Source organism: Rhinolophus hipposideros, assembly GCF_964194185.1.
Source record: "Rhinolophus hipposideros genome assembly, chromosome: 19".
In the NCBI taxonomy this organism is placed as follows: Eukaryota; Metazoa; Chordata; class Mammalia; order Chiroptera; family Rhinolophidae; genus Rhinolophus; species Rhinolophus hipposideros.
In genome coordinates, this window is record NC_138065.1 from 39,741,877 (window position 1) to 39,769,804 (window position 27,928).

A 27,928-nucleotide genomic window follows, 5' to 3' on the forward strand; every position below is an offset into this window, starting at 1 on the left:
GCAGAACACTGGACAGAGAATATGAGGCAGAGTAATGCGGTTTAATTTAGAAAGTTCAATCATCAGGGTAATGTGTCGAAACTGTTTACCAAAGTAGGCTGCAGCGTGTCCCTTCCAAGGACTGAGGAGTCACGCAGATGTCTTGACTATATTTAACCAGCATTTCTCCAAGTGTTCAGTGAGATATTACAATATAGCGGGGGGAAAAGGCTTGTGATAAAATAGTTTGGAAAATGTTTACTTGAACAAACTAACTCTATTATGTACTTCGAAGATCTTTTAAGTGTCAGTATTTCATAAAAAATATTTAATACTAGGAGAACACATTATATACTGTTTTCCAAACTTGTTTGACTATGGAACCCACGATCTGCAGAATATTCTTTGGCAAACACTGATTTAGGCAATCACCTGTAGGTCTGCCAGGCTGTAGACTAGATGATTTCTCCAGGTTTCTTTGAATAATGTGACTCTAGGTAAAAATCATTCACTCATAGGCTACAATTAGGCCTTCACAAGTGTATTACCTTTCACAGGTAGGAGATGAGATACAAAGAAACAGTTTAGGTAGGTGAGAAAACTGTCATGCAATGCAGATGTCATTTGACTAGGAGGCATAACAGGTAGAAGGTATAACATTCTGTCACTAATTAGCTGTGCTGACTTAAGGAAGTTACATAAGTTATCTGAGTCTCAGGATCCTGACCTATAAAATGTGAATAAGAATACAGTACTAACCTATCAAGAGCTGTTGTGATGATTACATCATGATATGTGTGACACATGCACATACGTATGGTGTGACTATAAACTCTAATACCTGTTATAGCTGTAAGAAAGCAAATTTTAGGTTTTCAAAAACATTAGGAAAAAGGATGTGAAAATTTTATTTAGTCTGGTTTTCTTGTAACATTGTTTTTCTTATAAAATAATTTTATAAAAGAGTCCATCAAGATATTACATAGAAAATACACACTAAGGTAATATATATACACTTCATAAAAATAGAATACATCTTGGCAATTGCTTCCAGAGTCTGTTACCACCATGTACAGTGTATTGACGTTTAACATTTATGCTAATTTGAACATATGAGATTTTTAAAGAAGAACAAAGAAAACTGTCCCATTGATATTTTAAAAAATTGTTTCCAATTGACAGGAAAGTAAAAAGAATTCTGGAATGTAAAAGTTAAGGAGCTAACTGAATGTAAGGTTATATCACGATGGTAAAGATCCATGCCATCAACAATTATCAAAGGACAAAGTAATATTTTTTTCTATTATAAGTGGTTCAACTGATTTTACAAAACCACTAAAATAATATCCTTACTTTGGATGTTCAATGAAGGTAAGCACCATTTGGGATCAAACTAACCTCCTAGAAGTTGCACTATATTTCTAAAATGAGTGGCATTTCTTTTTAAAGTGAAAATAGATATATAAGTCCTATTGTGAAATATCAATACTTAAAAAAAAAGCATCTTCATAAGTTATTTAATAAGCTTTGATCAAAGCACATAGCAACCAGCTTTATTATTTTGAAAATCATCAAATGCTCAAAAAACTCTTTGGCTTTGACTTATTATTATAGGTATTTTTGCTTTTCTTTTTTTTAGGAAAATTATCTTAGTTACTATACGGCCATAAAACATCGCTGATGTGTCCTGTTAGATGTTCAGAATAATCTTTGGAAAGTAACTGCTCCAGTGTAATAAATAAAGAAGAAGGGACTTTTCTAGACCTTACCAAAAGATGGAACCATGGTGGGATCGTGAAAATACCTCAGCGCTATCAAGGAAGGCACACACAACAGAGCATAGCACCATTTTCAAGTTGCTAAGATTGCAACTGTTCAGGAGATGGTCATCTGGAAGGGGCCTTGATTCCTGTGGTTAATGCAGTTTAAATATGTGGATTAGGCTTTGGAGAGCTTCTTAGTATGGATAGGCAGACACAGCTATATACACTATAAATGTGGTCTGGTAGTCAATGGTCCCATTGGCACTGTAGGATAAGGCTCGGACCCTCATGCGGTAGGTCTCTGGTTCTCGGAGCGGTCGCGTTGTGTACACCACTCCTTTCAGGCTTTCATCCCGTAAGGCAAAAGGAACAGTGTGTTCCTCCTCGACCATGAGAAAACTGGTTCTGGGATGCATAACCCCCTCCTGCGTGTATGCGACCAGCCGGATTAGATCTTGATTGGCGGCTATTCCAAATGGGAGGGAGACAAGTTTGTATTCCAAGGCATATGGGCTCAAGGCACATTCCAAATCATTGGGTAGACAGTTCTTGAGGCAGAACCTGCGGACAACAAAGACACGAAACGCATATCGTTGTCTGGCTGGGAGGCAGAAGACATGAGGCAGGTGTACAGGATCCATGACAACTTTCGGGCATTACAGGCAGGAGACAGCCTGACTGCAAGAGCAGTAAGGCTCACCCCACGTTGTGTCACTAACTCGAACCAGATGCCAGATGGTTACGAGCGTATGCTGGTCTCGAGTCAAGTATCTATCTCTCAGCTCCATTAAAGTCAGAAGCTTTTGAACCATGGAAGTAAGTATGAGTACCAAGAGGAGCTTCAAAAAGTCAGTTTTGTAAATAGAAGCATCTGCACTTATATTTCTTAAAGAGGAAATAGAGGCTATTTTAAAATTTTAATATCTATCCTAATGCTGTTTAAAAGTGGAAATAGAAATAATGATATTTGATTTATTTATTTTTTTTTAAATAATAAAAGGTAGATTAGGATCCCTGGAAGAAAAGCCTTTTTCTTGTGTTCATCTTCCATATATTTTAGATTAAAAATATTGTATTTTCTTTTTCCTGAGCCCCATTGGCTGTGTTTGAGTCATCATGACTTTTAAATTGTCTGCCAAAAATCACTGGTAATAAAGAGCAAACATTTTTTTAAATGTGTACAAAGGACCATTTTTCTGAAGACAGGACAGATTCTTCAGTCGGATTATTTTTAGAAGTTTCATAAATCTGTATTTTTCATTTTCTCCTTCTTATTCTGCTCAGTCCAGATATGAAGAGCTTTTTAGTGGATCCTGGGCAGTCTGCACTAGACCATGTTACAGTAACTTGGCAGTCACTGCTAAGAGGAAAATCAAAGTGTGAGCTCCAACTAGCATTCGCTTTCAGAACCACCTTCCTATTAGCAGATTCTACTCAGGAAGACCATTATCTATGAAGTACCCGATAACTTGGTACCTGAACAGACTATAACGTTTCTGTAAGGGGAGGGACAAATAGTAGAGAAGTTTATTCAGAACTCAGGGAAGACTGTTTCAGACAGCAGGAAACCTATGAACGGGCAGACGACTGACTCATCCTTGCTCATCCCCCTTCTCTCATGAAGTCACCGTGAGTCATCACAGTGATGGCCAACGTACTTCTTGGAGGGCTCTAAGTGCCGAGAGACCTTACAACTCTGAGGCAACACAAACGGAAACTAGAACATTTCAGAGAAAGGCGGGCTCTTTCACCCCCTGAAATGCTCACTGCTGAGGCCGAATTCTAGATGATGCCTGGTGGATCACACGCTGGGGAGGCTGCTCCGGGAAACCTGGGCGGCCCAAAGTGATGGTTTAGGCCGCAGTGGGGGCTGTGGGATGAGTTCACGTCTTGCCCATTCATTGACGAAGGAACACACTGTTACCCCATACCCCCTGAGGTTAGTGATTTCCTGTGAGTTAAAGATGACTATACAGACAGGGTTTGTGGGCCAAGGACAGAGAGAAAGAAGGATTTTCAAAAGCATGTCTGTGAAGAGAAGGCAAGACATACCCTGAGACGGGATCCCGTTGGTAGTTGGGAGGACAAGGCGTATCAATGCACTGGTAGCTTCCTCTCATGTTGAAGCACATGCGATTCGGCCCACAGCGCACATTCTGCTCCAGACACTCGTCAACATCTAGCAACAGCACAAGGAACACGCAGCGTCAGCAACGCAGGTCAGAACAGGCCTTGCGGGAGCTTTGGCCTGGAATGCCCAGGGTTGGTCGCCTCCCTGTGAAGGGACTTGGTAGCTCTACCTAAGCTTCCTCAACCAGGAAGTGGCCACCCTGAAACCTGATGTGTGATTTATCAGGGTGCTTTGAGCATAAGTTATTTTAAAAAATACGTGAAAGGACACAGAAAAAGAAGCACTGTAAAAGCAGGAGGGAAGCTATTAAGAACTCTCTGGTGTTTTTTGTATTTGGAAAATAGAGTCCATTTGAGTTTTATAAAGCAAATAATACTTTAAGTTCACTAAAAACAAGCTACAAATTTAAAGTACACTTTTGAACCTTTCTGTAAAGAATCTTTAAAATGTAGGTGATCCTTCCCTAGTATTTTGTTTTGTAAGTTCAAACTGTTGAGTGGAAGGCAGGGTAGTGGAAATTAAAGGAGTCAGGTCATAAATTCGGAGGAGACTGTACAGGTCAGTCAGATTGCATGGAGAGAGAGAGAAGTTCAAGTGAATAACCCAAGAGCCACGATCCCAAGTTTGAGCAAATCAGAACTGTTTAGAGTCCATACTATGTTGTTATGGTGATGGGGTGTTCTCCCTAGGGTAATATCTCTCCCTAGGGTAATGGAGAAACATGTAAATGAAAAGGTCTTTATTTGAAATAAAAACACACTTAAATCACTAAAATGAAGAAACATCTTAATTTCTCAGCTTTCTGAAAATGAGTGTTTTTGAGCCACGATTCTTAACTTGGGGTTCATTTTTGAGCATCAGATGATCCGTGAATGAAAATATTTTTGTGCATGAGTGAGTGTGTGTGTGTGTGTGTGTGTGTGAGAGAGAGAGAGAGAGAGAGAGAGAGAGAGAGAGAGAGAGAGAGAAAGAGAGAGAGAGAATGGATTTTCTGGAAAGAGGGTCCAGAGTTCAACAACATTTTTAAGGGGTTTTGAGATTCCAAAGTTAAGAACCGTATTTTCGAGCAACAATTTCAGACTGTGGTATTTGCATTCCCATAGTGGTGCATGAAAACTTTTCAGCAGCATGAGAGCAGGAAAATATTTCAGGGAACCAGTTTCCATTCAGGACTTCATTTTTCATAAGTTCTCCTTTGCTAAAACCAATCTGCCTAAGAGCTTCCTGTGGCCCAGGGTTCTCCTTTCTCCTCTCCCCTCTTAAATCCTTCTGCTTTACAAAACACAGGTTTCTACTAATCCCTAGTCTCTTTATGATACATGGGTATAAAACGCTTCAAGGCACATACACAGGGTGAGAACATATTGATGGTGACAGGCCTTATTTAATCATGGCTAGAAACCAATGGGTTTAGCTCTCTATTTTAAATTAAATTTCAGAAGTGAACTGATTGTCATGGGAACACCTACTAATACTTTTACCTGAATAGAAAAATGACCTCAGAATTTTTCTCACAGTCAATCTGCTTGTTTAACAATGAGTACAGGCTTTTAAATTATATAGGGGTCATCCTCCATTAACTGAGTGAGTTATGTCTGCATCTCCAAAATTTTGATGAAAATATATTTAAAACATGTGCACATTGAACAACAATGCCAGAATTCACATCCCTTGCAACTACTTAGAGGTCATTTTTTAAAAGCACAAGTTAAATATAAGGCTTTCAAATTTCTTTTTGGAGTAGGCAAGCAAAAAATTTGAAGACTATTCACTTTAGTGAAAGTCTAACTCAACTGGCGGCATTTAGTAATCCTCCTTTTTTAGTATTTGAACAAACATAGATCCTGATGTATAGGAAGGAAGAAATATAATTAATTGACCCAAATAAGTTCTCTGGAGAGGTAGGTCCTAAGGGCAAGTGCACTTCTATCTTGGAATTGGTGCCAAGACCAATGGGCACACGTAACTATTATGTCATTTCACAGGAAGTGACTTGGTATCTGCATGATGGTATTTCTATTGGAGTTGGGTTAAAGTTGTGAAGTTCTTTTGTGGACTCTTAAGTAACTTGAAATAGTGCTATAAAAAAAGAGAAAGGAGAGAAGCAATTCCTAGAGACAGTAGTCATTCCCCTTTATCCGAGAGGGATATATTCCCACACGCCCAGTGGATGCCTGAAACTGCACATAGTACCGAACCCTATTATATATTATATTTTTTCACCACACATACATACCTATAATAAAGTGTAATTTATAAATTGGTACAATAAGAAACTAACAATAACAATAATAAAATAGAATAATTATAACAGCATATGGGAATAAAATTTATGTGCATGTGGTCTCTCACTTTGATAGCCCATCTAACTGAGATGGCCACCAAGTGACTCAGGAAGGGTTAGTAGATACAGTGTAGATATGCTGGACAAAGGGATGATTCCCGTCCTAAGCAGGACGGAGTGGGAGGGCTCAAGATTTCATCAGGTTACTCAGAATCGTGCTCAATTGAAAACCTGAGAATTGTTTATTTCTGGAATTTTCTGTTTAATATGTTCAGATTGTGGTTGATCTGGGTAACTGAAACCTTGAAAAGCGAAACTGATGAGGGGGAACTGCATATTAATCATGGACAACACATGTTAAATTTTATTTCCGAATTACTGACTACTGCATTTCTGTCTTAAAAATGAGCATTTTAGATTGGTTCCCAATATATCCTGTTTTCTAAGGAAATGACAAAAAATGTAATTATTTACTTTAAACTTAATAGTCTGCACAAAAGTCTGCAAAAAGATATTGGGCCAGAATGATACGGAGTAAGTACTTACTTGACTTTTTAGTTATTTAAATGTGCTGACAATGTGCTCTCTATTACTAATTTTGTACTAGGACTAGTTTTCCTACAGGATTGAAACACAGTATAAAACAAATTTTTATTTCACTTAAGTCTTGCCTATTATCTCTGTGAACCAATTTCTAATTATGATTTTATCTGTCAGAAGTGCTTCATCTCCTTGACAAAATAAGATGGCCTCAAAAGGTAATGAAAAGACCTCTAGGGAAATGTGAAAAAAATTCAATTAGCCTTATCTTCTTTTCTCTCATAAAAGAATAAAAACAAAAAACAAAAAACATTCCCTTCACACCCATCCTTCAAATTTCATTTTAGCTGTTAATTTTTATAGTGAACTCATGGAGAAACAAGGAGGCCAATGACCAGCAAAGGCCGATGAAAATGGTGGCATGGAGACCACAATATGGATGTACATCTGTATGTATAAGAACAGCTACTTTATCACATATTTTCACTGGCTAAATGTGGATCTATATACAAATATCAGAATCTAATATACAAAGTATTTGTCCTTAGCCAATAATAATGTACACTTCCCATAGGCAAGCTTTTTTTAAGTATTTGAGCTTCTGGGTAGGTGGCCCTTCTTTGTCTTCCATCTATTACTCCCTCCTCAGGCATTATATAAGCATTCGCTCTACTCTCTGTGCTCATTCTTTCTACTCATGGGCCTTAAAAAAAGAAGCCAGAAAGGATGCAGAAATCATGCAGTCTTCTGTTAACTGACAATGGTTATGTACTGGTTTTTATGTACTATTATAAGAAAATTATTGTAATAGAAATTATAGTCATTTTACAACATAAGCATTATTGCTACAAGAAAAAAAACCAAGGTAAGCTGAAAAACTTTCATACTAATAGCTTAATAGCATTAGAACATATGAATGCATTTAACCAGGGGCTTCTGGATACATTACAAAATAATTTAGGATAAACGTGCTTGAAACATTCATCTTACCGAAAGTATAGAGTAATTTTTGATTCTTGATAAATATGGATTACTTTTAAAAACTTGGATAGATTAGAACACTCATTTCAAATGCAATGCCAATATAATGTTTAAAAATGTTTAGAATTAGAATTGTGGTACTTAAAGATTTTTCAGTTTCTCCTATTTCTTGTGCAAATCACGATTGGTCATGTTTGCTGTTTTTCATTTTGCCATCTGGTGACTTCTACTTTTGATTAGAATCTCTGTACTTGATCAATGTCAAATTCACTTTAACTTCCTTTTTATTACTGATATTTCTATTGCTAATGTATAAAACTTCGAAAATGCACATGCGAATGAAAAGTAGTATTTTGTTCCTCATAAATGCCTCAAACACTTTCGAAAGCTATAAAAAGATGCCAAGTTACTCTTTAGAGTAAAGACCTCTTTAAAGGGCATAATTGTTTTCTTTCATGTCTTTTTTAAAACCAAAAAAATATGCAACCTATTTAAATTGCAACCATTTCAAATGACACCTGCTTCTGATTTGTCTGCATTATTTTCCATACTCTGAAGCACAACTGAAGTTGAAAAATGTTTAAACTGAATAAGTGACAAGGGCAATTAAAATACAAACTGGGATAATTTAGAAAAGAGGAAAAGGAGAATATGACGTGATATAATCTGTAAAAATCTGGCAAAGAGGTTTGCAGTCCAGTTGGTTATTCAAAATGCTTCAGTATCTAGCCTGCTTCCTTCCATGGTGCGTCGTGTAGCTCTAGGGAGTGTAATGTTAGTGTTGGGCATTGCCACCTCTTCAGAGGATTTTTGGGTTGAAAACCTGGGTAAAATTATAAAACAGGGACCGTATAAATGCTCTCCCCGCACTCTGCAGCCATAGTACAACAATTCTGGTGCTCCCAGTATCATAGGAGAGACAAAAGACTACTCTAGATGTTATGAGATCTGAGATCAAATCCTACTTTTGCTTGACTGTTTTAGGACACTGAGCCTCACAAAGTCACTCTGAGAATCAGTTTTGGTATATGAAGGATGGGCATAAATTATTGCTCTTGACAAATCTGTATGGCTGATTAAAATGAGATAATCATTGACTTGGAAAAACAAGACTATCATAGAAATATGTTATTCCAGTTCTTCAAATCTCAGTAAAAGGTTCTTTTACTTTCTTAATAAATATTTGGTGACTGATGGCTGGGAGCTAAGGTTATTATTGTGTTTACTTTTCTTCTCCAGCCCACATGATCCAGTGGGGAATAAGGGAGCATACATGAGTGAATGGTCAGAGCAGGGGTGGGGAACTCAGGGTACCTCAGGGGACACCATTGTCCATCCTGGTTTTGTCTCCAGGACACATTTTCCATGGGCTGCATCCTGGCACGTCTTTTCTGACTCTCAAAGAGAATGAATGTTCAATCTGAATTCGATTGCTCCCGATAAAGCATTATTTTGGAGATTTTATTTGCTGTACTTTAGAAAAGGATGTAGCTTGTACATGAGAGAAATTAATAGAATTCAGAGGCTTAAGACCTACATTATGGTCCTAGATTTTGTCCACAAAAGTGAGAAGGTGTCTAAGAAAATTTTCAAGATTTATATAAGTTCTTATTTCTTTTCAGTCTCAGTATACATTGCAGTACACCTTATCAAAGTGCAATGCTCCTTTCATGTTTTTCTGTAAAATGGTACTATTGACATTGATCTTTTTTCTTTCTACTACCACTGTAAATTGTCCAAAACTCTGTTATAGCACCTATAACCTTGTATGTTTATTATGTTCTTATTTTCATGCCTGTCTCCACTAGAATCTAAGATTTCAAAGGGAAGAAACTGCATATTATTCATTGGTTTAAACCTTTTGCATTCTGCAATTCTAGAACATGATTGTTTCACGTTATTCATAGACTCAAACAATGAATGGATTATTTAACTGATTTACCCACCGATCTCCAAGCCAAAATATAAAATAATGCCTAACACTGAAGTACATTTACTGGGTACTCTTTCCATTTCCTCTTCCATCTTAGATGAATTGTGGGGAAAAAAATGTTTGAAGAGGTCTACCCCCATTACGTTTTAAAAATATATAAGATGAACTGGTTCAGGCATTCTTAGTCTTCCTAGTAAAACCATACCAAAAATATTTTCAACTATTTTTTTTCTTAATTGCTTTCTCATTGCTTCTCCTATGGCAAAAGTAATGTTTAAAGATAAGTCAAACCACCAGGAATGAGAAAAAAGAGGAGGCTAGTAGGAGAATAATTATTCAGAAAAAGGAAACATTTAATTTCTCACACTTTCCGATGTTTTAAGTCAAACTGCAGCAATAATCATCCCAACATCGTCTCACCTTGACATGTCTTTCCATTGAGCATGAGCTGATAGCCAGGCGGACAGACACAGTGATAGCTTCCAAAGGTATTTTTACACTCATGTTGGCAGGTGTCTCTATTTTCACATTCATCGATATCTGTGTGGAGAGAAAGCGGAGTGTATAAGCATGCAAAAGAAAGGCAGAAACTGTGACAGAACCAACTATTAGGTTGATGCAAAGTAACTGTGGTTTAAAAGGTTAAAAATAATTGCAAAAATCGCAATTACTTTTGCACCAAACTATATAAACAAGCTGTTGATACACAATAGACAAACTTCTTCGTGATCTAACACTCATGTGTTTAAAAATGCTCAAAGCTGTTTTACATCAGAGTCTGTTTTTAATGGAGTCTAATATAAACTGTGCTGTTTTATAAAATATGAACATCTCTTCTGTGTATAAACACTTATAAGCTGAAACCCTCAACTGGCCAATTTTTATATTAGTTAAGAAAGTAAGACTGGAATGACAGACAAAAGAGATTTGTCCAAGATCCTAGACCACCAAAGTACTAAACTCTTGACAGAATAGTAGGATTTACCTAAAAGATAAAGTTTCTACTGAGATTAATTGGAAAAAGGAATGTTAGTTTTTATTTTATTTAAACTTTAGCTGCCTCTCTCCCTCTCCTCCCCTGCACCTGCCCCCAACACCCATGCAGTTTCCCATACATAGGTATTATCAAGTGGCTGTGTTTTTATTTTCTAAATAGGAATAGTCATCATAGTCATCAAAATTCATATAGTTGTAAAGTACTAATGGCAACTATATATATGTATATATGTGTATATATGTATATATATGTGTGTGTATATATGTGTGTATATATACATGTATACACACATACACACACACATACATATAGTTGCTGTGTTACCTTGAGCAGGCCACTTAACTTCTCAGGATCTCAGTTGATCTTTCTGCCAAAAGGAGTCATCAATACAATCTCCTTACTTTACAGATTTTTGGAAGGTTCACATACAGTAATATATGTGAAAGCATTTTCTAAACTATAAAAAGATATCTACCTGTTATAATTAAACAAAGCCAAGAAAATAGCAATACAAAGGAGAGTGAGAATAGGTGATAATCAACAATTCTTATTTGCTTTCAGGATAAGAGATGTGATTTGGGAGGCCTCCGATTTCTTGCTTCAACTGTATTTTGCTTTGACTAATATTAAAATTTGCTCACAGTCCCTGAGCACCCAACAACCAATGGAACAATGAAGATGAGGACATGACCTGAAATGGAATAGGAATCTATCAGGTGGAAGCACAGAGAAGAGAAGGTGAAAACTGGGAGATGTCTCAGAGAAAAAGGATCTGTTCATTTTGCATATGCTCAGAATAGAATTGCAATGATTCAAAATCTATTAATGATAAACACTCATCAAATATTTCTCAATGTTTTTGCCCAATTTTAGTTAACCAAAGTATTCATTCCAGAACTTACGTGAGTTATTTTTGCTTTTTCCCTTTATAATCTGCTTTAACCTAGAATAACAATGCAAGTGATGTTGAACTTCAAGTAGTCCACATCGAACTTCCAGGATATGAATTTTAAAGTGGCCCCAGAGTGATTTCTGCATTCAGAAGCACTGCAATCTTCATTTTTTTTGTGAAGCTTTGGAATCAATTCCTTAAAAAGCTAATTTTTACCCAAGTCTAATAAGATTCCATAGTCTTAATCTGGATCTTTTGTAAGTTGTCTATCCCATATGATTAATTAGAGGCATTTGGTGTTTATTGCAAGTTGCTCATCACATAATTCCAAAGCTGTCTGCAGTCTTGGTGTAAATTTCTCTATTAAATACTATAAAATACTCACCATATTTAAATACTTCTAAAGGTCCAAACATTTAACTGCCCCCAACTAAAACTTAACTATCCAGTAATTGACTAGTTATGGAAGTTTAATTTAGATTCTCCAAGATTGGTCCTCACTCTGAAACAGTAGCTGCCTCAAACAGAAGATAGGTTGAGGAAGATAATTCCTATAAACATAGTATTAGTGTAATATAAACACAAAGACATGGAAAACATTTATAACACATTACCATGATGAAACTACAGGACACAGATAGTGATAAAGAAATAGGGAATTGGGTTATTAACCAGGAACACTTTCTTAAAATGACTTGGGCCTTCAGATGATTGAGAAAAAGTCAGCTAGATGATATATGGTGTGTATGGGAAGGTAGCTTCATTCATTTATCATCATAGACACAAGATTTGGGGGCAGAGAATACAGGTAGAAAAGAACTTGTCTAAAATGAAGGGAAAGAGTGGGATGATCATAGGATATGAAAACCCTTCAGTGGGAATAACTATTTGGAAGAAACGTTGAAAGACAAACTGTCAGATGCTAAGTCTGTCAATAAAAGAACAGTGAAAAGTTTTAACTAACAGAGTCAGGTCAAAATGTGGGCATAAAAGAATTACCAATAGAATGGTTTGGAGGAGGTTGAGAGCTGTGTTTGCTATACAAGCAAGGGCATAGAATCCACTTAGCAATTAGGCAGTGTTTGACCAGAGGGGACAAAACGTAGAGAGTTGTTAATGAACGCATTAAGGTTTGAAGTTTAAGGAGGAAAAGAAACTAGTACTGTCCACAGTTCTAGGAAGCTGATCACAGGAAGAAGACTCCATATCTATCATATTAAGTTTCAGATACATCAGGACATCTAGGTATGAAAGTTCTGTGAAAATATGGACCTAAAGAAAAAAGGTTAACATTTAAGTGCCCTGAGGATTTGAGAGTCCAGCTGAGTAAAGGTGATATGAGAAGGTGGTCTACTCCAAGGGTGACTAAGGAAGCATGTCTCAGAAAATAATGATGCAGGAACTGGCCTCAAACAAGTAACAAAAGAAATGACAAAAACTGACATCGGCAGGAGAAGACGTTTTTAAAATGTTTAAAAGAAATGTTTAACAGAAAGCATATTGAGGGGAAAATAAGGAAAGTATAAAACACTTAAGGAAAATGCAAGAAAATGAGATTGGTATAAGGGTATCTTAAATTTAACCAATTTCTTTCTTCCTTCCTTTCTTGCCTCCCTCTTCCTTTTTGTTCTTGCTTTGTTTTTCATCTAACAAAGAAGGGGCTAATTCCTGTTTGCTAATTCCTCTTGGTGCATAGCTCAATGACATGCAAACTATGAATACTCACAGAAAACTGAATTAAATAAATGACAGATGTTCATGTTTGCAACTTAGCAGGAAACAAGGTCTCAATTCTTGAGTTGGAAATTACACTTCAATTTTGCAAACAAATTGAATTACAGACTTGTGAGATTAGATAAAGATATTGAAAGCACATATTTTAGAATGATGGAAGCAACTTAATTTTGTCCTGGCTTACAAGATCTTTTCACTGACATACATATACACAAAATAATCGAACTGAAAAATTCCATGGGGAGTGTAGGACAATAGTCAACACAGAACAAGCAGTCGACTGAGTAGCTGAAAGTTTTGCTTTTAACCCACTGCTTTGGCATCAAGCAGATATAGCCATAATTATGGCATATTATGTACAACATGCATATTCTTTTTTGAAAAAACAGAGTCTGGATGCTACAGAAATTTATTTCTATGTAGCGTTAAATTTCATAACGTTTTCAGGGTGATCAAAAACCATCAATATAAAACAATAAATTATTAGAATTCACGCATGTAAATACCATTTACAGTATTCATTTATTTGAATCAAATTTGTAATCGTTTTACGTGCTAGCATAAATGTCTTCCAACTTTGATTTATCCCAGACTTGAGAACAGATGTAGTTCACTGCACCCAAACTATGATAAGGTGCTGTACATATGTTCAGACCGGCCCATATGTGAGCCCACAGAAAGGAAATGCAATATGGCTGACATTTACCTACACATGTGTCATGGCTTGCCTCAGAGCCTTGAGGGCAAGTTTTCCTAATAGTCCTTCTAGTCCTGGAGAGAGATGTTCTGCTGTTTCTATACTCTGAGTAGGAGCTGTAGAGATGTGAGTACTGTCTGTAATGCTGTTGAGGTTGATAGTTGTTTCTCACGGGGGAGAACCGTGCAAGGTTATAGCTATTGTATTGAGTGCCATAATGTGGCAGCCTCTCCAATCCAGCGCAAGATTTCCCGTCCCCTAATAAATGTTGTCCTGGTGGACAGATACACTTGAAGCTGCCGGGGGTGTTGAAGCACTGATATGCACAAGGCTTAGGGACTTGTTCACACTCATTAATGTCTGCTCGTGTGCCATGATACATAAAAAAGAGAAAAAAAACAAAAACGCATATACATACACACACAAAACACAGGAATAAAGAATCAGTCTGTGAAACAAACTGAAGACATTATGTTACCCTCTAAAGCCAGGAATATAGTAATTTCTCAACTGTCGCAAACTTTTGAGAAAGCCTTAATCATTCAGTTATGAATATACAGGAAGAGTCTATTACTCTCCCACACACACAGTAGATTGTTTCCCACACACAGTAGAAACATTAAGGTTCGTATGGAAAAATGTAGCCTTGAATCCAGAAAAACTAGAGTTCAAAGCTAATGTAGATCTTAATTTTGTTGGTGGAGGGAAGAACACAGACACATTACTAGTTTGCATTTAATTATAATATTGATCACGAGTGCCTCTAATCTTTCATACATTTATAAGTTTCAGATGCAGGAATACTGGTACAACTACAAACATTTTTATGTTGTCTCTTTTAAATCAATAATTTTTAAATAATGATCAAACCAATTACATTTTTTACAAAAAAACTGAAAGGAAGGAAATGACAGAAAATTTCTTATTAAGATGTAAACTCATAAAGTCCATAAAATTAAAAAAATAAACTACATTCTTTCTGTTCCTAGGTCAACACAGAATATGTACTTGCAACTTTTCCTATAAAATGGAAAAGCATATGAAAACCAGAGATCAAAACCAAATTCTTTAATTCATTACCATAGTGGCATGAAAGAAAACATGAATAAATAAAGTAAAAGCAGTAAGTTTTGCCTCAAAATTATTTCAGTAGGTAAAGTTAAAATTAACATTTTTAATATTTTTAAGGCAATGGCCTTACCTTCATTGATTTATTGCCTAGTCCAGTGTCTGACATTCAACTTCTGGTCAAATTAGTGAACAAATAAACACATTGCATTCTGCTAGATCACGGCTAAGACTGATTTAGATGTTAAACTATATATAAATTACATTGCCTCAGTAGAACACTAAAATATGTATTTCCATTACTAACAAGTATTTATTTAAGTTCTAGTAATGGTATTATTTTGAACATTTGCTATGTGCAAAATACTATGCTAGGTATTGCATAAAGACAGAACCAAATCTTTATGGGAAAATTTACTATCAGTAATTGTTAGGTACACGACCATGGCGACTAATTTTAACAACAACAAAAAAACCTTTTTCTTTTCTTTTTTTTGTTGTTGAGAGCCCACAGGCCCATGTGGGAATCGAACCGGCAGCCTTCGGAGTTAGGAACACAGAGCTCTAACCGCCTGCGCCACCGGGCCAGCCAAAACCAATTTTAAAGCATAGCATGCAAACCAGAAGCCAGTGTTTAAAAGCCCACATGACTTTTTCCTGCATTTAAATATTTATGAGGAGGAAAAGAATTTGATAGGTTAGTTTTTTTTATTATAAATACATTAATTTAATAAGAAGCATATAGTTACCTTCTTATAGATATTTTCTATTATCTGTTACCTGTCTTACTTTATATTCAATGTACTAAGATGGAAACAAATAGGCAATTGGGAGGCTTAAATGAGATAGCCTTAGCATAGGGAATGGCACACACTAAGTGCAAAATATATGGTAAATAAAGTAATAATTATCACTTTGCTTAAGTTGTATATGCACATTTTAATCTGTCATACCTAAACCCCATATTACATACAAGTATACTTCATATTCAAATTAAATGTACTTATACAAACATTTTGTCAAGTGCATAAAGATAGTCAATGAGAGAATCTTCACAGTTAACTTGTCATGGCAATTACATCAGAACTTCACTTTGATACGTGCAGTGTATGTAAGCACTCTGTAGTGGTTACTATTATCACTTGAAATGTTAGTGTAAATTAAACTCAATATAAAGTTTCTAAGTACAGTTGACCCTTGAACAACATGGGGCTTTCAAAAGCCCACGCACTTGAAAATCCACGTAGTATAACTTTTGACTCCCCCAAAACTAAGTCATCCCTTGGTGTCTGCAGGGAGATTGGTTCCAGGACATTGCGATACCAAAATCTATGGATGCTCAAGTCCCTTATGTAAAATGGCACAGAACAGTGCATGCAGTCAGCCCTCCACACCCATGGATGCAGACTGAAAATATTGTTTTCCATGAGCTGTTGGTTGAATCCACAGATACAAAACTCAGGAATACAGAGGCTGACTGTGCATTTATTTAAAAAAAAAAAACACATATAAGTGGACCCATACAGTTCAAACCCATGTTGTTCATGGGTCAACTGCAATCCAAATTGTTACGAATTAGTTAAATCAACTTACAAGTCTTCTAATTGTAGCGAGAAAGCATTTGAAGATAGAGTGGTCCTACTTAAGTTGGTAAGACTAGGTAACTATATGAGTAGATTGATTGCTGAGTAAGAGTTCCTGTTAACTTACCCATACAGGGTCTTCCCACTCCTTGAGACCGGTAACCTCTTGGACATACACAACGATAGCTGCCTCTTGTATTCTCACATATCTGGTTATATCTGCACTGATGGGTCCCATCTTTACATTCATCAATATCTACAGACACGGAGGCAACAAAAAGTAATAACACTTCCTCTTTCAAAACCTAATATTTAAAGTGAATATTCTTTAGAATTGCCAAAGGTTGCATTTCTCACTATGTGGTTGAGACATGGAGTCAGGAAACGTAGGTTCAAGTCCCAGCTCTGCCACTTAACTGAGTACTTTTCCTCATCTTGCTCCTTCCTATAGAAAGGGTTTTATTCTCAGCTTTTTGTTTTGTTTTCTTTTGTTTTGTTTTGTGTCTGCTTCTCTATACTTCCTCCTCTTGTGGCCATCTCATTTATTCTAGTGATTCTAGTAAGCGTGTTGCTATAGATTGAGAGCAATAGTACTGCATTTCTTCTTATCTATAGTCCCACATTTCTAGCTGCTGGCTGGTCACCTCCATCGCCGTGTTTTACCAGTACTTTCAACTCAACATGCCCCTAGTGTCTTATCATTACTACCTTATTTATGGTAACAGCATTCTTTCTCCCCAATCAACCAGGCTGCAAATGTCAGAGTTACCATGAATTCATTCCCTCCGTTTCCAAGACTGGGTAATTCTACATCCTTCAATCAAACCTACATACCCCCCAATTTCCATTTCCACTTAGCTATAGTTTTGCTGTAGCTTTTTAAACAGTCTTCTGATCTTTCAGCTCACCTCATTTCTAATTCATCTTATACATAGTTATAGAGTTGATAGTCTTAAAAATATAAATGCACATAGCTGCATATGATGCTCTGAGTTGGCTATTATTCTTAGGTGTTAGGAAAATATTTACATATATCCATAGAGCTGAAAAGAGTCTTTGAAATCTGATAGTCCAACCCCACTCTCAGTTGCCTTTTTTTTAAAGAAGTATACTAAACTTCCATGTACCTCAGTAAGTATCAACAAGTGGTCAATATTCCTTCATTTATATCTGTACACTCCTCCTATTCTTATACTATTTTGAAACAAATCTAAAATATAAGTTTATTACTAAATATTTCAGATTCTTTTTAAAAGTCCCATTTTTAAAATGAGAAGATTAAATATTTGAGTCATCTTAAGATTATCTGTTAAAGGACAGATAGCTGTCAGGAAAGAAGGATGAATTTTAACATATTATCTCTAAGTCCACCTCTTCTTCCCTTGAACAGAGTTTCTTTCTTTCCTTCTTCTACCACCTCCACTTGTTTAAAGGTGATCCCTTCCATGATACCCGATAGTCAATGCTATTATATATGACCTTGCAAGCACTCTCATACAATTTTATTTGTACTTCTTTTATGGTGTTTCATTCTGCCTGCATTATAGTTTTTTTTTTCCTTTTGGTGACGGAATTGTCCAACCTGTCTCAGTAGACTGCAAGTACACGAGAGCAGGAATACTATCGTTTCATTTATGTAAATCGTGCAGCTCATAGTTCTGCTAACTATGGCAGACTGGTACAGAGCAGGCACGCAAACAAAAAACTTAGAGAGAAATGAAATTTACTTTATTGTCTGGTCATTGACTTGACATTTAGAGAACGGTTCTAAAATAATTATGTTTTGAACTTTTAATAAATTCTACAAACATGATTTTTCCTCAACCCTTCTACGAAATTCTGAATATATATGCTAACTTTCATATTAGAAATAATGTGAGACTATTAATTTATGTGGATATTAAACTATATAAACCAAATATATAACTGATAGGTCAAAATGATCATAAGCCTCCATGCAGAGCTTCCATTTCCTGATATGATCTGGGACTCTGGAGCTCAACCATATTAGAAGTTGGGAATAAAAACAAAACAATAAAACACTAGAGAAAAAGAAACACTTCTTTGTTTTTACTCAAATTTTACTCCAATCATTAGTTTTAAAGAAGGATGCCTTACTTGGCTTGATTTCAGTCATCCAAAAGCCAGTCACTCACCAATGCAGGTTCCGTTTTCTGCCTTGGTCATTCCATTTGGACAAAGGTCAATGCACTTATAGCCTCCACGGGTATTCTTGCAGTGCTGATCTGGTCTGCATACATTCTGTCGACACTCATTCACATCTTCATAAAAGAATGAAGGCAATGCACACTGAGAAAGGGATTTCTTCAACTTTTCCATAGAAATTATACTTCAGGAGTTTAAGGTTATTATAAACTAGCATAGATGTGACTGCAGAATCATCATATATAAACTGTTTAAATGCATCAAGGTATGTAACACACTTAATTTTAAAACAGAATAATAAAAATAAAAACATTATTTCACAGAGCTGGTAGCTATACCAACCATTTCCTCCTCCTGGAAAAATAAAAACTATTACATAAGTGTATATATATATGTATATATATACACACACACACACACACACACACACTCACACACACATATATATAATATATTACAATATATTATTATATAATATGTAATATATATTATATAGAATATATTATATATAATATATAGTATATATAATATATAATTTTATATATGTATACATTACAGATTGAAAAAATTGGAAAATATAATAGGGAAAATGTTTAAAAAATGGTTATGTAATTAGAAAATCAAACCCCTAAAGCATAGCATTTCCTTCAACTTTGGTTTTGTATATATATATATATATATATATATATATATATATATATATATGTATATATATACACACATATATATATGATGCATGGTAAGTATCCTATCTATAAACCAGGGTCAGGGCACAGCCAATGGAGTAGATCAGACTCTTCTCAACAAGACGCCATTAAGAAGTTACAAAGATGCCATGCTTTTGAATTCAAAGACCTTCCCTTACCCATGCATTTTCTGCCTTTGAGCTGATACCCCGGTTCACATCCACAGTGAAAACTTCCTATGGCATTGAAACAGCGGTGGTGACAGGGGCTGGATTCTTGACATTCATTAATGTCTGTAAAATAAAACAAAACTTCCATTATATTCACTTAGGAAACTTGGGTTAATGTATACCAAATGTTTAACATTTTAGTGATCTTGGATAATTATCACGTTTAAGATCATCCCTAAAACTAATTCAATACAATTACCCTTATATAATCTGCTAGACAACTGATAGAATTAATTGCTGGAGAGGGTATCTTTCTTCAGTATTGCTCAAAGGTCGACATTTGCTAGTGACTCGGAACTATGCCAATGCAACACACCTCTACCTTAACTATTTTACCATATGGCTCCCACTCCTGTTTCTAGGAAGTGTCAGCCCTGGAATGTTGCTGACAGACTGGAATATGAAGATAGGAAAAAAAAAAGTAAAAGTTAAGGTCTTCTGTAATATAATTTGCAATTGACCTTCCGTCCCCATTTTTCCTGTCTTTATCTTGTGTTTGTTTAACTGCAGCAATATTAGCATTTCTTCTCGTCTGTAGTCAGTTGACAAATTAATCTTCCCAAATACCATCTGGATCATTGTATAATAAAAAAAGTGCAGGATAAACTCCCCAAACTTGTGTGCACTTGCCTATTTTTTGCACCTTCTCCCCTCTCCTTCCTTCCAGTCCCAGAGGAAGCGAGACCTCTGCTCCCATGTAAGTCCCTCAATTTGAGCTTTTGAGCTCTGCAGCCCATCTCCTCCTTCCTCACCAAGATGAGGACTGTGATCCATTGGTCATTCTTTCCTCTTGGATATTGTTAGAGTCCATCCTCCTTACCGTCATCTTTCCCATAACCTTACAGGTATAAGCAAAATTTCCTATCCTAACAAAATCCCTCTCTCGGGTCTATTCTGATCTCAAGCGCCTCCATTTCTCCATTGTTCTATTCCAAACCCTTCGAAAGAGCAATGTACATTTGAAATCTATATAATTTTACTAACTAATGTCACCCCAATTAATTTAATACAATTTTTTTTTAAAAAGAACAATTACCATATTTAGGCTCTTCACATCCTTACCTTTCATTCCCATACTTGAGATTGCCAATGTCTTATTTTGTATCTGTTTTCTATTTGAGAACTTTTAATTTAATCTTTCAAAATCTGCACATGTTACTATAAATACACAAGTATGATCATATGCTTTTAAAAGATGTTCAGATACGTTTTCCTCTTTTGCTTGGTCTCTCTTATCTCTTTTTACCCCTTACCCACTAAAGCCAACCTGTATTATCAATCTAGTATAAATAATAATATATCTCTTCTGTGTGTGTGTGTGTGTGTGTGTGTGTGTGTGTGTGTATATATATATATATATATACCTAAACATATAAATCCATTTCTTTTTTGTTTCGTAATTTTTTGTTTCCCAGTCACATAATTTTTTTCTACACAAGTTACGTATACTTTCCTGCTTCGTGGTGTTCTCACTCAACAACCCCTCATGGAAATTCCTCTAAGCCAAACAGTTGAGCTCCATTCCACTCTTTATAGTGGTCACACAATGGTTCATTGTGTAGATGTTCTATAATTCCTTCATTCCTTTTATTATTGATAGGCATTCAGTTTTGTGTCCACTGTTCCTGCCTCTATGAAAAATCCCTTTATTCATAATTGCTAAAACATGGAAGAACCAAGATATCCTTCAGTAGGTGATGGATATACAGCAGTTCATTAATATAATGGAATATTGTTTCAGCACTAAAAAGAAAAGTACTATCAAGCCATAAAAAAGTATGGAGGAAGCCTAAATGCATATTGCTAAGTGAGAGAAGCCAATCTGAAAAGGCTACATACTGTATGAGTCCAATTATGACATTTTGGAAAAGGTAAAACTATGGTGACAGTCAAAAGATCAGTGGTTTTCAGAGGTTCGGGGGACGAAGGGATAGATAGATTGAGCACAGAAGATTTTTAGGGCAGGGAAACTATTCTGTATGGTACTATAATGGAGGATACATGTGATTATTCGTTTGTCAAAACCCATAGTATGTACACCAAGAATCCTAATGGAAACTATGAACTTTGGGTGATTATGATACATCAATGTAAATTCATCCTTGCTTAAAAAAAAAAAAATGTACCACTCTGGTGCAGGATATTGATAGTAGGCGAGGCTATGCATGAGTTTGGGCAGGGTGTATATGGGGAATTTATTTACTTTCCATTCAATTTTGCTGCTCTAAAAACTAAAGTCCATTTTAAAAGTCCCACAGTAAATATTCTAATAGTCTTATGCATTGGAGTTTTATGAAATAGCTTCTATTAGATCATGTTACATAATCTCCTCTCTTAACTATAACAGGTAAATGTTATTATTCAAAACCACTGTGCTGTGAATATTTAAAATAGCCATAAAATATTATATTTAAATATCACATCAAGACACTCAATCAATAAAAGTTTACTTTAAATGATTCAACAGGCAGGGAGTCTTCATTATTAGTATAAGATAAAGCAAGGGCCTCCATTTTTATACCTTGACAACTCAGTCCATCAGAGGTTCTTCGAAAGCCAATTCCACAACGGACCACACAGCGATAGGATCCAATGGTATTGTCACAGTCCTGACCAGCATGGCAAGTGTGTCCACCCAAAGCACACTCATCAATATCTGCAACAAAGTGAGTCATTCAACCAAGGTGTGTTGAGGAAAACCAACCCCGGAACCTGCTGTGAAATGGGGATAAGAAAAGCAATGAACAGCACTTGAAAAATATACAAGCGCAAAAATGCTGATTTTTTTCTTTTTTGATTGAGTCATTTCAGGCGCGTTAAATGGCTGAAAAGCTCACAGCAGCATTGATATCTTCACAGACCAACCCATCCATTAGATGACTTATAAATTAAGGGGCTTAAAAAAAGTTACTTCTCCTTTGTGAGATCTCACTTTTCTCATCTGCAAAATGGGGATAATAATATCTGTCTCTCAGCACTGCTTTGAAAATTAAAGGAAATAATGTATACGAGGTACCCAGTCCATACTGACACTGCGTATTCCTGTCCTTTCCTATACCCCGACTCCTTTTCTCTTTTGCAATTAGAAGGGGGCCTCCTTAGGTCTAGAGGGAGAAGTCCTTTTTGTATCATTTTTGTTTAAATTATAAAACTAGATTCTTACACAATTTTAACTTTGAAGCATACCAGTGTGTGATAGAAACATTTTTTGTTAATGTCCCCAAAGTGCTACCAGCGTCATGCAATTTACTTCAATTCTTTATAACCTTTTTATTCCTTAGTTTTCTCATTGTAAAATGCATATGGTAATAGCCCTGCCGGCCTCTCCTCATTGTGTTGTGGGGAGTGAGTGTGTCACTTACAGGCAGCCCTGCCTGCCCCCAGAGTGCCCACGTGAAGGCGGTGTGTGAGCAGTATGCCGCCCCCTTTCTTACTTTCTCAACCTAAGGAAGATCTCTGTTTGTTGCCAAATGGGGGCAGAAAGGGCAGGAAAGAACAGCGTTGGTCTGTCACACTTTTCCTAGGTGGGAGACTGTCATGGCCATTGCTGGAGTGTGTCTCTTAGATTCAGCTTTGTGAATAAATACCTTGACACGTTCTTCCATCCGCAGCTATGGTGAGGCCGTTAGGGCAGGAACAGTAGTAGGTCCCTATGGCATTGTGGCAGACGTGGGAGCAGGGAGTCCTTGCTGCACATTCATCTTCATCTGAAAGAAACAAAAAGGCCCCATTAGCATGTACACCCCCTACTTTCTACTTTTGAGAGGTTATTAAAGTTGGTGAAAATAGTTTAAAGAGGCCAGTGAATTGAATCAAATGGAACAGAAATGCTCTAAGTGCCACAAAATGGAAATGCTGACTAAAAATTAATTTTTCATTACTAAAGTATCTTTGATAGTGAATAGATGTTTAGATTAATTCTAAAACTCTAATGATGATAAGTAAGATAAAAAGACCATTTAATCATGATCTGAATGCTTTTTACCTACCTTAGCTCATTGCTTACCAACATTCCCAAGAGATAGTGGTTTTATTACTATCCTCATGTGCATGATAAACTGAGGACCAAAGAGGTTCAGTAAATTGCCCAAGGTCACACAGGTCATTACTGACAGAGCTAAGATTTGAATCTGGGCAGTACAGTTTCTAATGACCATGTTTGACCACTGTAGGATACGACACGCCCTACCAGTAAAGTAAGGCTCTACCTATGTGACCTGGAACTCCTCAAGCCACCAACTTAGCTGTTTACTTACCTGTGACTCTCTAGTGCTGGCAGTTGGATGAGACAAGGCTGGTTTTGGCCCACAGTCCTGCCGTATCCTATGATGAGCAACTCCAGGGTCAGGTGACTTAGAGTTGAATTATTGCTATTTCATACCCCTGGCAATCAAGTGGCCAGAGTCCAGAGTTTTGTCCCTGTCCTCACTCCACTTCTGTACTTGCTTATATCCCTGGCACACTCGATTGTGGCCAAACGGAAAGAACCCGGACTTTGTAACTATCTTACATTCAAATCCAGCTCTGCCACTTGATAGCTCAGTGACTTTAGGCGCGTTACTTAACTCTTTACATCTCAATTTACTCACCTGTAAAAAGGGACATTTACAGGGCTATTGTGATGACTACATTTGTAGCAAAATGGCAATAGATGTCCATTCAATGGTATCCATTATTAACATTTTACTATAAAGAAAAATGCATTGCTTATTTCTATACTTACCAGCACAAAAGGGTCCAACTGAGTCTAAGGCAAACCCAGAGGGGCACTGATTACTGCGATCTCCTACCACAGAAAGAAAAGCAAAGTTAACTGGCTTGTTAGAAACTTAGCACCTGTTTCTTTCCAGTACAATCTTCCCTGGGAAACTAGAACACATGGCACAACAAATGCAAATAAAGAAAAACAAGCAGGAATGGAAACCTTTTCCTGTTTCTCCACTAAGAACTAAATGAATCAGTCTAGAGATTGTTAGCAAGCAGCCATTGGAAATAGATTTTCTGTTTAAGCTGTTTGTATCAATCAAAAGAAAATTAAATAAAATTATTCTGTGATAATGAAAAAGGACCCAAGATCAATGTGTATGCCCGGCAATGACCACAGGCAAAGTCCTACTCTTCTAGCCCTTCCTTACTCTGTTCTAGAAGTAGGAACGCTATTTCCAAGCCACTTAAAATAATTTATGCCAGTGAAAAATAGGAACTCTAAGGAAGAAAACTTCTCCGTGTGTGGATCTCCTCCATTTGGGTCCAAGTCCCTATGTGTGACCAAGTGTCTCTTTTTCCACGTAGTCAAAGGAAAAGGAAACAGGCACATTGTGACAGAACCGATTTAAGTTAGAGACAAAAACAAAAACAAAAACACATTAACAAGAATAAGCAAGTTAGTTAGAGAATCTCTTTCCTTAAAAAGTAACTGTGTCTTGACTGGTTGAAGCAGTTCAGCAAATATTTTGCAAACATAACTGACCTGTAAAAACTTAAATGAAACTTATCTTTCAAGTTACCAAAGTGAATACACACACACACACACACACACACACACACACCCTTTAAACGACAATCATTATATAACAAATTTCTCCTAAGGGAAATTTCATTTAATTTGTATCACATATTCAGTTCCCACTCAATCTCTTAGAAATTATCTTAGACTTTTCTTTCACTTCTAAAGGCATGCTACTGTGTTTATTTTTATTATTGTTTTAGGTACTCTTCATAGAGGAAGTCTGGGTATTAGTTCATCTTTCAGATTCAATCTACTTCGGGGAATCTCTGATTACAATATTATTTGATCCCTGCTGAGGACATGAAACTGTTCAAAACTGTTTTGTATATTTGGAGGGTGAAAGAAACACTACTCCAATGAAAACATTTCCTTGACTAGAAAACTGGAGTCCTATTCGCTATTTCTAAGCAATCAGATTGCTTAAAACCTTGAAGAGAAAGCAGAGGTTCATGATCTATTCCTACTCTGACTGTAAAAATGACCTTCAGAGCATACAAGTCTTCCAGTCCCTGCGGGGGAACAGAAATAGGATGGGAGGGATAGAACTGTCTCGAGGATATTTCTAAATGATTGTGGAATGGTTACTGCGTTTCACACAGTACTGAGAGCTTCGTGTGCCTTATTTCATTTAAACCTCATAACTCCCTTGCTCCCAACATAACTGATTTTCGAGGAATTAGAGACGGAGGCTATATAAGTCGCCTAAAGTCAAAGACCTAATATAAGCTGGCGGAAGAATCTTGATGCAAGTCTGACTTTCAACCCCAGAGTTCAATAATATACTCAGGTGGTGATTATAATTCATGTTTCACTTTTATTTATTCACTTATCTGTGTTTTCTTTAATCTAACCAGAGCCTTGTGTAGGGGACTGTATTGGGGATATAATTGCAGAAAAACTGTGTCACATAAACACCGCAAGTTATTATCTGATAGATTTCTGGTTCTAAATGGGGGAGATAGCTTCCATTAGGTGGTTGGGAAGCTTTTTTTGGAGATAACTTTGGTTGTCATAATGATAAGAGGGCCCATTAAAATTTAGTGAGTAGGGCAGACCCTGGGGCAGGTTTTAAATTATTACAACATGTAAGATAATGATGCAAGATGAAGATTTGTCCCTTGCTCTGAAAGATTTTCATGAAGTGAGAGATCTGTTTGTAATTATCTAAGACTAGAACCCATCTTCCACATATTAAACATTTTTTGAGTGTGATTAAATTATACAATGAATTTTCTAGGAATACTACTGTCATATAAATTGATGGTTGACTATACATTGTTTTATTCAAAACATTACCAAGAATTACTTGATATTTAAAAAATAATCATACTGGGGCTCTATACATAAGTTCGGCCATGTAAACACTTACTTCTCTTTTTACCCTTCATGGTAGTAATGTCTAAATATTTGCACACTGAAATACATTATATTTTGTTATAAACTATTTTCCTTTCATTTATTCTTTATGTTAAAGTACGTTATTTTGAATTATATTAGTCATTTTCATTTTGACATAGTAGGGGACAATACAAAATATTTGTTTATTTGTGTTATAGTAAAGTATGATAATTATAGAAACTTTGAAAGGTATAAAATTCCCTGCAACTTTGTCACTTGGATAAACTATTGCCAACATTTTGACGTTTTCCTCTCTAGTCACTTTTATAAGTATACCCTTTGAAATTTAACTTAGGATCTTTCACAGACTAATGGTCAAATTTTACTGATCATAAACTCTCTTGGCGAGCTTATTAAAAATATAGACCCTTTGGTCCTGTCCCACTCAGAATTGCCAAGGGAGAAGCCTGGGAATCTGTGTTTTGAATCTGTGTTTTGTATCAAGATTTGCTTATAAGTACTGTGGTGTGGGCAATCCAGGTTTGAATCGTATTGTGCATGTACTGCTTTTCAATTATTATGTCATGGATATTCTCGTCTGTCACTTGTTTATAGTTATATTGTCAATACCTAGAACAGTGTCTGGTACACAGTAGGCACTAAACCAATATTTTTAAATGAATAAATGAGCTAAGCATTCCTTTAAGATGATTTTAATGACTGTTTAAGAGTTTATCATACAGCTGTGCCATCATTTATATATTTGCCTTTATTTCTCGGACATTTATTATAGGCCATTTCTGTGATTTTCTTAGGGTAGACCCCTGAAATGAGATAACTAAAAAGATGTGAAGATGTGAAAGGCTAATGATACATACTGCTTACCAGAAATGGTAAACAAGTTCACAACCCCTGCTGACAGAGCATGAAGAAATTCATTTCCCCATACCTCTCCAATATCATGTATCACATGTTTTAATCTTTGAATGATAATTGGAAAATGGTGTTTCATTGTTTCAGTGAGCATTTCTCTGCTTACTGATGAGTTAGACCATTTTTGACATTTATTTTGTCATTATTGTTTCTCCCTTTATGCATTTCCTATTTGTAGTCTTTGTGTATTTTCCTATTGAGGTGTTTGCCTTTTTCTTATTGATTTTTAAGAGCCTTGTACATATTAAGGTTAAGCATAGTTGTCTATAATATGTAATGTAAATATTTTTTCTTAGCGTATATTTACCTTTTCAATTTTGTATTTTTCTCCCATGAAGAAGTCTTAAACTTCTTTATTTGTAGTTAAATTTATTTCTTTTCCTTTATTGTTTCTGATATCTTCTTTGTTTAATTTGTAACATTTGATAAATTTATTTCTTTTCCTTTATTGTTTCTGATATCTTCTTTGTTTAATTTGTAACAT

At 36.0% G+C, this 27,928-nt stretch overlaps 1 protein-coding gene across 1 annotated transcript in view; it reads right to left on the bottom strand.

Moving 5' to 3' along the window:
- Window positions 1-512: 512 nt before the first annotated feature.
- HMCN1 (hemicentin 1) overlaps window positions 513-27,928 on the bottom strand; it is a 398,907-nt gene continuing 371,491 nt past the window's right edge. Inside the window, exons 98-107 of the mRNA XM_081026514.1 lie at window positions 24,388-24,450; window positions 23,252-23,371; window positions 22,186-22,320; window positions 19,614-19,727; window positions 18,739-18,864; window positions 16,710-16,838; window positions 13,941-14,291; window positions 10,032-10,151; window positions 3,795-3,921; window positions 513-2,303 (exon numbers count right to left, since the gene is read on the bottom strand). Of these exons, the coding sequence (XP_080882640.1) occupies window positions 1,937-2,303; window positions 3,795-3,921; window positions 10,032-10,151; window positions 13,941-14,291; window positions 16,710-16,838; window positions 18,739-18,864; window positions 19,614-19,727; window positions 22,186-22,320; window positions 23,252-23,371; window positions 24,388-24,450 (1,652 nt within the window). The 3' untranslated portion in view covers window positions 513-1,936. The remainder of the gene's footprint in view (window positions 2,304-3,794; window positions 3,922-10,031; window positions 10,152-13,940; window positions 14,292-16,709; window positions 16,839-18,738; window positions 18,865-19,613; window positions 19,728-22,185; window positions 22,321-23,251; window positions 23,372-24,387; window positions 24,451-27,928) is intronic.